The 12,329-nt window shown below is 47.8% G+C and overlaps 4 protein-coding genes across 4 annotated transcripts; all 4 read right to left on the bottom strand.

The window, feature by feature from the left end:
- Positions 1 to 204: 204 nt before the first annotated feature.
- N7471_008511 (uncharacterized protein) lies at positions 205 to 1,035 on the bottom strand (the record flags this gene model as incomplete). The annotated part of the gene is made up of 2 exons (XM_057281230.1): positions 205 to 412; positions 491 to 1,035. The coding sequence occupies 2 exons, from the start codon at positions 1,033 to 1,035 to the stop codon at positions 205 to 207; spliced, it is 753 nt and encodes a 250-aa protein (XP_057135490.1).
- A 1,720-nt stretch (positions 1,036 to 2,755) lies between these two features.
- Positions 2,756 to 3,491, bottom strand: N7471_008510 (uncharacterized protein; the record flags this gene model as incomplete). The annotated part of the gene is made up of 2 exons (XM_057281229.1): positions 2,756 to 2,957; positions 3,025 to 3,491. 2 exons carry the CDS (start codon positions 3,489 to 3,491, stop codon positions 2,756 to 2,758), a joined length of 669 nt encoding a protein of 222 aa, XP_057135489.1.
- A 3,467-nt stretch (positions 3,492 to 6,958) lies between these two features.
- N7471_008509 (uncharacterized protein) lies at positions 6,959 to 7,384 on the bottom strand (the record flags this gene model as incomplete). The annotated part of the gene is made up of 1 exon (XM_057281228.1): positions 6,959 to 7,384. The coding sequence occupies one exon, from the start codon at positions 7,382 to 7,384 to the stop codon at positions 6,959 to 6,961; it is 426 nt and encodes a 141-aa protein (XP_057135488.1).
- A 1,822-nt stretch (positions 7,385 to 9,206) lies between these two features.
- Positions 9,207 to 11,184, bottom strand: N7471_008508 (MDR family MFS transporter; the record flags this gene model as incomplete). The annotated part of the gene is made up of 4 exons (XM_057281227.1): positions 9,207 to 10,434; positions 10,485 to 10,795; positions 10,857 to 10,886; positions 10,954 to 11,184. 4 exons carry the CDS (start codon positions 11,182 to 11,184, stop codon positions 9,207 to 9,209), a joined length of 1,800 nt encoding a protein of 599 aa, XP_057135487.1.
- Between the last annotated feature and the right edge of the window lie 1,145 nt (positions 11,185 to 12,329).

Here is a 12,329-nt window from a genome sequence, read left to right as displayed (position 1 = left end):
TACTCCAATTTCGATTCCCACATGTTATTCTCCATCTTGAATTGTCCCATAAAGTCATCAGCAAAAACGGATACATATATATATTGCAACATAAAATCCGAACCGAACTCCACTCTAGCCGAAGTATATATTCCCGTGTATATAAAAGCAGACCAGGTATCCCAAATCCTAAACCCCCAACACCAACACATTCCACCATGGATCTTACAGCGTTTCCTTGTGAATCGATTGTCTATGCGCTTTCAAGTTCTCCCGTCGACTCGAAGCATGGTCACACCAGGGGCACTTGAAAGCCCGTGGATTGACATGCTGAGTCTGGATGTGCCGCATGAGGACTCCTTTGCGCGAGAACAGACGGTCATATTGGCAGCCCTTCCATTCGCATTTGAAGGTTCCGTAATTATCGTTGTCCCTAGACGAATTGCGTTCAGCATATGTGTACAATGACTACAATAGTCTTAGGAAAAGAATAAAAAGAGAAAATACACACTTTCTTTTGGCTGCACGGCCACGAGACCGACACGGCCTTTTGGTCTCGCTAGGCTCCTTGCTCGCCTCATCCGACGGAAGTGTCTCTTTTATTATGGGTGTCGAGACGGGAAGATCATCCCAAGGACTGGGACATCTGGTGTCGTAGAGGCTTGCCGGGGAGAGTACGGTGTTTGTTGCTTGGGTTGGAACGGATCTTGGGCTGTGGTTGTTGATGGACCGCCTGAAGGTGCTTGGGTCTAGGTACGACGAGGAAGGAGTGGGGGACAGCATTGTGCCAAGGGCAATCGGAGTAGAGGGGAATTCTGTAGAGGGGAACTGTGTGTAGGGAAGCGGCGCGGATGGAAGCTGCAGCTGATAGTTGTATGAAGGAGGTCGAGCGGTGGGCGGCCTCGAGGTGGTCGAGGAATCAGGGGACGGGGGCATGAAAAGAGTCTCGGGCTGTTTGAGATACTCGGTTCTCCAATTCTCCGACTCGGCATTAGTCCACGGAAACGCGGACTCCGGGATAATTGAGTTGTTGTTGCGTGTTGGCCACGCCATCATGTGTAGAATCACCGACCTGGATGTAGAGAGTGAGCGTTGAGAAGATAGAGACAAGTCACAGGAATGCTAAGTGGGCTGTTAGAAGGATATTTCTTTGAGCCCGATAAAGGGCCGGGGAGTATTTATAAAATCCGAGTCGATGTGATTCAGGCACAAGGCAGGCCAACTGTCACTAAAAGCCGCACTTAGGGAGACTACACACCACTACTTAATAGAAGAGAAGACGGGCAAGAGAAAATAGAAAAAAAAGAAAAGAAAAACGGGTGGAATCAGACTTGCGGAGACTCATGCAACTACTGGGACTGACCCCCGGACTCGTTCTAGAAAACATGTCTTACGTTCTAGAAAACTCGTGTTACGTTCTAGAAAGTAGGGATTTTGTTCTCTGCATCAAGTCCATGCTCAACATTACAAGCGTGGTACCAATAACAACGAGATCAGTACTCGTGGCTTTTTTTAAGCGGGCTGAGCGTACAAACCAGTTTCCCCGGGTCCTTTGCTGCAGGGAACCCATCATCTGTGTCATTAATTCCTCAGTTTTCGGGTCCGGAAAGTGGAAACCAAAGCGACAGAAGGATCATTTGGAATCGTAATTTGAAAGTATGATAATGCTGCAGGCCCCGAGCCAACCATATCCATGCAGCATTGACACTAAGAGCAATTGGGAATGAGGGGCAAAGAGTGATCGACATGTAGAATGGATCTTGACCCCCAACCTGGGTTGTTACTAGTTCCTATGAGGTATAGGGTGAATTTCCCTATGGGTTATAAAATTAGCCAGCAGCTGAAGCATGCATACTCCGTACGGACACTATCCCCATTTCCAGGGACCTGGGCGTACGAACCGATTCCTGTCCGATACGACGAACTTACTCTGCTTGGCTGCCACGTCATGTCTGGAGAACGCAGATCATTAACCACGCGAGTTGCAAGGCTGACTGGAAATATACGAGAGATCGGCACGTTCTTACTGCTTCTTTCCTTCTTTCCTCCTTTTTTTCTAAGCTCTTAGCGCCTGTTTCTTTTATCCTTGTGCATTTTCATCATGCAGTTAGACTATGATAATAGAAATGGTAGATTAATCCAAAAAAGCCTCACTGCGTGAACTATTCATCTGAGTTGAACATGGATGTGACAGGGATCATGGTTTCAGGGCTACATTGCATTAAATAGGGCTAGCGCTTGGGGGCGGTTGGGAATATTGGAATATTCGAATATTATTACAACATGTCTATTTCAGGGACTCTAATTTAGTTGCAGCCATAGCATGAAGAGATGTTAATGATCCTCCTGATGTCGGAGACTTTCTACCGTCAAGTTAGGGTTCCGGGGAAAAACTTTGCAGGACGCTCCCGAATTTACCCCGGGATATCTAAATTATAAAAATGAGCGTCAACGATGCATAAGCGCCGAGTGTGATTGCATGTGATGAGAACCTTGGAACTACATTCGTGGACTCGTATATGCACACTATGGGGCGCAGTTTAGCTGCATGAGCTGACTGTCCTATTATTACTAGTACTAAAATGATAATTTATTATTATCCTCCTTCCCGCCAAATTTCCTATTATTTTTTGCTCCCAATCAAAAGATATTCATTGAAAATCAAGCACAAATTGTCCGGGTATCATCGAATATCAAAACTAAACGCCGATCCATCATAATCCAAACTCAACATTCTCCCAGTGACTCCAAGCCCAGTACAAACTCAAGTTTTCCATCAGCCTCGCTCCAAATGAACTCTCCCCAAGTGCTCGGTCATATTGTCCCGTCTACAGAAGAGCTTTCCACACACGGGGCAGTCGAATGAGCGCGGTGTGACATGCTGTGTTTCTATATGGCGCATGAGAACTCCCTTGCGAGAGAACATGCCGCGGTATTTGCAGTCTTTCCAGCAGCATTGGTACGTGCCGTGAAGTTCGCTACAATGACGAGGATAATGTTAGCGTGGTGATGATATGCTAGCTTGGCAATAGAGGGATGGCTTACTCGTCCTTCCGTCTGTGTGTTCGGCCACCACCAAAGATAGTCTGGACTTCATGCCCACCGACACCCGACTGGGGGCTCTCCTGCACAGAGGGAGTGGATGATCCCGATCCCGATGGTGTAGTGCACGTAGTACTATGTCCAGAGCTGAGATAGCCCATGGTCAAGGGTTCTCTAGGTCTATTGATCTCGATCGAGGTATGGTGTACCGTATTGTGATTAGGGGAGTTCAAGTCGGCATGAGCCGATGCGAAAGGTATGTGTAAGCTGGGACGAATTGGTGCGGAGGGGTGTTGCATGAGAGTATTGTACGGATGATAGTTCTCAGAGAACATCGACGGCTCTGCCGCCAGGGTGGGAGGGTACTGATGAACAACAGACCCATAGGGGTAATACAGATCCCTAGCACTTGGCTCTTGACCAGGCGTACCGGAAGCGTTCGAGGGGACGTTGTATGGAGACCATGCCATCGTGATATAAAACAGTGATTGGGAAATTTTGGACAAGTAAAAAGATACTGCGAAAGCAAAAGTAATCAACAGGGTTCAGCTGGTAGTTTGGGTAGAATATAAGATTTATATGCTCGAATCCAACGGTGATCTAGGATGTACGGTGAGGGTTCAATGGGTTAGTGTGTGGAATTGTGGCACTGCTTCACCTTGTTTCAAGCCACAATGCTCAGCGGGTGAAATGGGCAGTGTAGTCATCGAGATCAAGTCTCCTCTAATAGGTTGTATCTAGGTCGGATGATGTAATAGAGATGACGTGGGCTGCCATGTTGGGGAGAAATAGAGGGGGAACCGGAGTAGGTAGGTGGATGATGGTTTTTTTAGGTGGGCTAGATCTCTGGTAAGTTCTCGGAGGATGCCGAAGGGACCGAACCTTCGAAGGAACCTTGGAACACAGCCTGGAACCTTCGAACCTTGGAAGATTTTTTAGGCTCACATGAGTAACACGTAAGCTGAAGTCCAAACCTTGGAAGGTGGCCGTGCAGCATTATATGTCCAATCCCGATGTTTCCATGCACTAGCGTGTTTCATGCAGCCTCCTATTTCATAATGATCGTCAGTGCCAGAGCTGTTTTCGACAAACCCATCCACTATCCACCAACCGAGGGGTTCCAATGCGTTGTTGATCCCCCGAACTCTTGGGCAACAACTGAATTGACCCGGTGTATTTGCCCACCCTTCCTCTGACGTGTCAATACGGTAGAGGCAAGACAATGCATACACCGACTTTCTTATAGGTCAACCATTTCAAGTTGTTTTGTCCCTGCGACCTTATTTTTTGCTTTGCGTTGACAACCCTGTCAGTCACTTGATCATATGAATCCTACATATGTAGTCTTTGCCCCCAGGGCCTGGACCACTCTGTATCAGATCCAGGCCTCTTATTTCATACTGCTCATAGTAAATCAATGAGTCCGATCTGCATGACAACCCCAGATCCCCAAGCCTCTTGCAATTCAAATGCAGAAGCACAAGCAGAACTGTCAGGAAGGACTTACGGAAAGGGCCAAGTCGAAGGGCATAGTGAAATGGAGGTGAACATTCAGAGTGGAGAGTTGGTAACTGGAGGAAACCATGTGATCTCAACAAGAACGATAGTGAAAGAAAACCGCAAAACGAAAGTGTTAGTGTACGCTATCGCATGAGCATGGTGCCGCGCTGACGACGCTGTGTGACCATGCGTTGATATCCAAAACTGTTACCAGCCAGATATTTTCAAAGAAAAGAGCGTATTAATTGAGCATCCTAAATACTGGAAGGGGAAGAGAAAAGGGGGAAAGGAATTTGCAAGAAAACAGAGAGTGGCCGTTCAGACCTGCATCAGGCGTATGTACTAACTGATGAAAATCCCAGACCTAAGTGGCTAGTCAAGAATTCATAACCGATGGTTCAATTCAGAGCTAAAATCTATGTAGATAAAAATAAGGAAGTAAACTCGACCGAGAAGACGGCAGTGTAATTCTGCCAGACCAGACCGCTGAATTCCTCCAAGGTTCTTGCTTCGTCTTCGTATTCGTCTTCATACTGCTTGATCAGGTGAATACATGGGAATCCAGCTGTTTCCTTTGAATTGCAAAATAGGGGAATTGGTGGATTATCCTCTGTTCCTGGAAGATATCTTGCTCGGAGCATCCTGTGATCAGACACGTGACAGTGGGGAGAATGTTGGATTTATATTGGTCCTGATAGAGAAATCCGACCCACGAGGTAGGTGGAGCATTAGTGGGGAGGCACTCGAAAATATCCATCCTTCGGTCACGCTGGAGTGGCTACTCGGCGCCGCCCGAACCAGCTCCCCCGCGGCTTGCGGGCTATTGGTCGATCTAGGGGAGATAGGCTTAAAGTTTAGTCGCGTCTGACTGGGTTCTAGGCTTTTGGCCTTTTTCTTTCGCTTCCTGGCCATGATGATGGTGAATAGCGACTGAGTTGGATATATAATGATGATATAGGGTAAAGGAAAAGGATCATGGACTGGTGGTAGGAATATAAATGGATGGAGGGGGGACCAGGGTACACTCCCTGTGACATCAGACTCCGTGTATAGGGCCTCAGGTGCTCCGCTCCGAGTTCTGCAAACAACCGAAGCCTTCTAGATCGTTATAGAAACTCTTTTGCTGATCTCAGTGAGTTGAGCGATGCTCACACAAATCCTGCGCTAGAACTCGTATTTTCAGGAGCGATGGATGCTCGCGGACAAGGATAATATAACACAAGATGGCTGTTGATCACGCGAGCCTGACATCGCACGAGCAAATACCACCACAAGAAATAACAAGGCCGAAAGAAGCCTGGGAGCCGCGGCAAAGGAATATGCCGAGAAAAGAAGAGCCGACAAACGACTTGAACCGGCGACTACCTTGGGCTGTACCAAGGGCGAATTTTACCGGAATGAGCCAGGATGATTTGGCGTCATCAAAAAATGGAAGTCGCATGTCATGCACTTTTTTGATCATATGTATCGATGTGAGATGTCTCCATGCCAAAAAGGGTCATGTATTATCAAAGTTAAAACACCAGTAGGGCCCTTTTTCATCAAGGGTCCCATCGTACGTAAAATAGGCTTTGGCCTTATCTTTCCACCTAATTTCCCGCGAAGTTGCCAGTGCAGAGAGGCCTGATGAGGGAGGCGCCCTGATTCCATCACCGTATTTAGTAAGACAATCGAGTACTCCTCTCCCTTCTAGATCAGTGAGGCCTGGTTAAATCGCGCTTCGAATAGTTTGCCATATACCCCGAAGTCCCTAGTGTCAAACCAAGGGATTGCTTGGAGTTCCTTGAACGTGGGAGGTTTCTCACGATCGAATCCTCCACGAAAAATGGAGCAGGAGGATTTGGCGGACCTGGTATAACAACACGAGTACCCGAAGACATGGTGAAGAAAAAGCGACTTAAGGGCGTCAAGGTACCCGAAGAGCAGCGTGCATCCGAGGTGTAGCACGGCTTCTGGTTTGTGCTGAAGCCAAAGATTATTATAGCTTCGAGCTTCGCCATCAAAAGCATGCGACAACAGGAGGACGAACGTCCCTGTGTATATGCATATATAACTGCAAGACGCGCTGGGGGGAAGCTTCACACACTTGCTGATATCCCAGCTCATAAGACTTGCCGGTGATTCCCTTGGATTGAATGTAAATGGGATTGTTCTCCCCGCTGAGGGAGGTGGTGTCGTCGAGAGAACGATCCTGGAGCTCACAAACTTGAACATCTTCGACTCCCACGCCGCATTGACGATCGCCACCTGCGCGATGGCAGTGGAATTTTTCCCGGTCGAGAACGTCCCCGCTTCCCAACTCCGTATTTCTTGGCCGGGCCTCAACAAGGACGTAGGAACCGTCCGTGTAATTGGATCTGGGACGCCAGCGTTCTCGGCTATCCGTGCCAGGGTCGCAGAGAGTACCAGGATTACTTGAGTCTTCCCGGTCCCGACTTTACCCGTCGAAGTCAATCCGTAACGGCTCAAACTGGTGCACAAGAGAGGCTAGGGATCTCTGGAAGTGATTCACCGGCATGGAGAGAAGGAAGCGTCGCTGAGGCTGAAGAGTGCAAGGTAAAGCCTCAGAACGGGGTTCAAGGAGTGTAGGATCAGCCACTATGGCCGGCTTCCAGTAGTCCAGTAGGATATAGAAGTCCTGGTCATAGTCCTCGTGTGAGGTTTTCCTAGGCCTGTCGCTGTAGGTCTTCCAGGTCTTCGAACATGCGCCGTCACTAGCGGCACTCGACGATGATGACCTGATCCTTCGCACGTTGCAAGGTTTCGACTCCACCTTCGAGAATGGTGATGATTTCTTAATCGAACGACTGTATCGAACAGTCGTTCGATCCAACCACAAGTAATCTTCGACCAGTACTCCCATATTTCGTAAGCCGGATCTTCGAATCTGGAGCGCTTGGATGTCCAGGACCCTCACGCAGGGCGAGAATCGTCCGCAGCGAGATTGGCAATGTGCGTAGGTTGACTAGCCCGAATTCCGACAACCTGGAGTATGACAGCCTCCACATTGGCGATAGAGCCCCCATAGTCGCCAGTTGGATGTCCAAGGCTGGATTTTTCATAGCGGCGTTTCTTCGCAATATCCTTGGTTTTCTCGGAATCACGAACTCGTGCCTCCGTGCGACGGAGCTACTGCTCTAAGCTCCCACCTTGGATTGCCTGGGTATTGTCAGAAATACAAGCACCCGTGGATGGATGCTGGTATGAACAGAAAACTTCCATCGTGTCGTATATAGAGCGCACGGATAATGGAGTACGTGTGACATGTGTTCGAACTGTAGTTGTCAAGTTATTGTCAGTTTAAGCAAAATATTAGAGGGAAAATTCTTTCAGGACGTACCATGAGTATATGGGTATACTTTGATGAAGAATAGGAGTGAGAAATGAGAGAAGAATGAAAGAGAAGTGGCCGAAAATCGAAAGAGAAGTGAGAGAAACATCCAAAGGGAGCGAGGCTCAAGAGAAAACTGCCTGCTGATGACCTGAAATAACCAGCATCGGATCTTGAGTTTCAAGTAGGTAGGGGATATAACAGTGAAGTAAAAGATAAAGAAATCATTCGAAAGAAACGGGTGGATTGGTCGACAAGCAAAGATTCAGACAACCTCGCCCGAAACCATCTCGCGAAAGCCTTGCCTTGACTTTTTATTTGAACTTATCTTGGGGAAGAACTCTTTCACTGATCGCTGCCTCTTCCCCAAGCCCAGAATCTTGATTCCCGATCCCTGCCAGTAAACTTGCTTGTCAGGGGTTTACAAAGGTCGGTAAACAGCTTTGCCATCAGGGCTAGTTGTTGGGCTTCCACCAGTGCATGGTAGTTGCGCCCGAGAGAGGGTAGAGAGAGGGTAGAGAGAGGAGAGAGGATGAAGAGAGGAGAGAGGATGGAGAGAGTGGTCACTCTTATATAGGGGCAAGGTCCTATCGGCCTGAGGCACAAACAGGTCTCAAAGGGATTCCCAAACTCTAGAGGTGTAAATCAGATGGCTGTGAGAGAGGGGTGAAGATTTGTTGAATAGCTCACTTACTTTTAGGCGATTTGGGTTTATAATTATAGAGCATTTCCTCGGTATAAGTCCAAGCCGGGCCATCTCTATATGGCATGTCTTCAAAATCTCCTATCCCAATAAAGTGGCTGGCAGGTGGTTCTAGGACGAATCTCGACCATTGGAAAAGAGGGACATGAAGAAAGATTTGAACGCCACCCCGAGTATGGCTCAAGCCAGGGTCATAGAGCAGTGCTATAAGCTTAGGGATGTTCAGATCCTATACTGGGTGTAAAGCAGGCTATAGGAGGGCTGCTGGATGCTCATGGGATAAGATAATATAATATAACATGCGCTGCTTTTTCAAAAGCTTCCGACCTGGGGATAGGTACTTATAGTATTGAGCTTAGGGACAATTATAGCTTATAAAGAAGGCATGTAGGGATCAAACTTCACATAGAATTCAATTCTATGCATTTTTATGCGATTAGCTTTATTCATTGTACACAAAGGCTCAACATGCATCATGACTCATATGCAAACAGCAACAAAGAACAACTCCAAGATAACCCAAGTGAGAGGTGTTTGAGGCTGCAATGACAAAGACCTGATTAAACAAATATGCATTAACTTTTAAGGAAAGTGTGCTAAGGCACATGGAGGGGAGAAATTAGTAAGAGGGTATCTAGAGGGGAAGAGACATTAAGCTTCGCTTTCAGGCTTCGAGTTAGCCTTGCGCCGAGAGTCAATAAGCTCCTGACGGGCACGCTCTTGTTCAGCAAGACCCGTCTTCTGGATGGTGTGATGGCGAGTCAGCTCACGACGGCGGATGAACAAAGCGAGAACAAAGCCAAGGCAAGCCACGGCGGTGTAGAAGATCCACATGCGGTTCAGGGCATGTGTGTAGGCACTCAGGACGACCTCACGCTGGGAGGGAGTAAGGCTCTTGATGATGGACTTGGAGGAACCGCCAAAGGAAGCAGTAACAATCGCAGCAGTTTCAGGGCCTAGGGAGGCTATGAGCTTGGCTGATTGTTGACCCATGATGTTTTGGTAAATGACGGTGCCCAGAACGACGGACATCGAAGTGGAAAGTTGACGAACAAAGCCGAAGGTAGCTGTTGCCGTGGCCATGTCGGCGGGACGGATGTTGGCTTGGAAAGCGACCAAAGGTGCCTGGAAGTTGGGGCCAATACCAACACCAGCGATTAATTGGTAGATGATGATACGGGGCCATGAAGCGTAGGCCTTGAGGTCGATGAAAAGTCCGAATCCAAGGGCCATCATAGCCATACCACCAATAATCAGCTCGCGGAAGCGGCCAGTCTTCTTCATAACGACACCCGTGGCCGCCGAGCCGAATGCAAGAGACAGCACCAGGGGCAAGACATACACACCACTCAGGATGGGAGTTGACTGGAGGACTGTTTGGAAGTAAAGCGGCAGAAAGTAGGTAGCCGCGATGAAGGTGAAACCGTGGCAGAAACAAACCAGCAGGATGAGAACGTTGTACCACCCGTTAAACAGCCGCGGGGGAATGATCGGGAACTTAGCAACCTTCCATTCCAGGAACATTGCCAGAGCCCAAGTGACCACACCGAAGACAATCAGGCAGATGACAGTGGGTGAGTCCCAGGGGTAGTTGACACCTCCGAACTCTAGCCCGAAGAGGAACATTAGGGTTCCACCAATGATCAAGAATGTTCCTGTCCAATCAATGCAGCGCATACCAGCCCAGAATGGAGTCTTGGGTGATTCAATGTGAAGGAAGAGAACAAGAATAGCAAGCGAGACACCTCCAACGGGAAGGTTGAGATAGAAACACCAGCGCCAAGACACATTTGTAGTGAAAGCTCCACCTATAACAGGACCAAGAGCGCCTGCGACGGCCCAGACTGCACCGAAAAGACCATAGTACATGGGACGATCTCTGTATAAAAGTTAGCCTCATTCCATCCCCAGACCAAGAAACCATCATACCTCAAACTGAAGAGATCCGAAACACTGATGTTAGCCAGGATAATGATCCCACCACCACCAATACCCTGAACCGCTCGACCTGCGATAATTGTGGCCATGTTATGCGCCAAAGCACAGATCAAACTACCAACTAGGAAGACAACATTTGCCAAGACAATGATAGACTTTCTTCCCCAGATATCACTGATCTTGCCCCACAGGGGGATACAGGCGGCATTGGCCAGAAGATATGACGATGCGATCCATGAGAAACCGCTCTCGGAGGCACCAAACTGCGCGGCGATAGTGGGGAGGGCGGTGGAAATAATAGTCTGCAAGTGATCAACGTTAATAAAAGCCCGAAGCAAGGGGGTCGAAGAAATCAGCACGTACCATATCCAAAGCTGCCAAGAATAGAGCCAACTAGAATGCGACATCGAATTAGCTTTCCGTACTTCCCGAACGTTGCCCCGCGCGGAGGTTTTCTTACACATAGCGCTGTCATCACGACGATGATCTTATTCTTGCCCATCTTTGCCGCCTGTGAGGGTGCGCGATCTAGAGGCGCACCCTCCGTTGTCTTTTCTGTCATATTCTCCGCATCGTTGGGTTGATCGGCTGCCACATTTTCCTGTTCGGGTGTATCAAGGGGCTTTTCCACGTGGGGTTGATCGATATCAGTATTACTGCTCGCGGCGTCAGGTTGGCGCTCGCTCGTCATGATGTGTTGGGGGAAATAGAAAGGAAGAAAAGTTTTCTAGAAAGAACCGGAGTTAAGACCCGTTCCGTCCAAGCTGATAAATGTTTGCCGATCGCGGAATTTTTTTTTTTGTTTGCTAGAACGGGTAAAACCGATATAACATATATTAAAAGGGGTCAGCAGATCGGATCTCGTATTTTCGGGGTTTAGAGAGATGGGAGGGCGAAGCCGAAGTGTTTAAATTGAACCTAGGCCTGGAGTGGATCCATCGTCATCGGTGTCGGCCTTTGAATAACCGCCGATTCCGACCTTAAGGTGTTTTTATAGATAGATGCTGTTGCTGGAAACTAAACTATATGTAAGAAGAGTAAATATATTCCGACATTTCATACAAAGAATATAATGGGAAAAAAAAGGAATGAAGTTGAAAATGCGGTTGATAGAGAAATGCCCGAAAATGACCCCAGTTGCAAAAGATGATACGTAGATTTGAGATGTGAGTCATTGATTAGGCATGATCTCAGTTTTACGAGGAAATGAGTACCTGTCAGCCGCCAAAAATGGATAAATGTACTTCTAATCTAAGGTCCCCAGACGCTGACAAACGCACTGTCAGACCAACTAAAAGGTGACCCTCTTTATTGTCGAATTAAAGTGACCATTTCCATCCAAGGCATAGTATAAGGGCCAGAAGATACTTGTTTCAGAGGAATATCTACAATGGAATCAAATTTGCGATGTGAAGAACAAGAGGTTGTCATTTGAAAAAAGAATTTCCCTGAGCTAGCTCGGAAGAGAATCACAATGGACTCAGATTTGAATACTTAGAATAACAAAGTACAGGCCCCGAGAATCAACTCGCTCAACCACAAGAGATAGGCAGCTCCTAGTCACCGGGGCCATTCATCTTAATCTGAACATCAGTGGCTTTGGTGATGTTCTTGATATCTTTGATAACTTCAACGGGCGTGAAAAAGGACATGCTGTTATTGTTGCTGCCGGCGAAAAGCATGCACACAACCACATAAGACCCCATGAAGACAAATGATCCAGAGTAGCCAGATTTGGCTCGAAGTATTGCGGTTTTCGACAAAGCACTATGCTTGGTCTATGTCCGAATGCTCGGAGGCATCACAAACGAGGACGTCACTGATGTACGATCAACT

This window comes from Penicillium samsonianum (genome assembly GCF_028829775.1).
Source record: "Penicillium samsonianum strain IBT 33392 chromosome Unknown utg000004l_segment0_segment0, whole genome shotgun sequence".
Lineage (NCBI taxonomy): Eukaryota > Fungi > Ascomycota > Eurotiomycetes > Eurotiales > Aspergillaceae > Penicillium > Penicillium samsonianum.
This window is presented reverse-complemented; position numbering and strand designations above follow the sequence as displayed.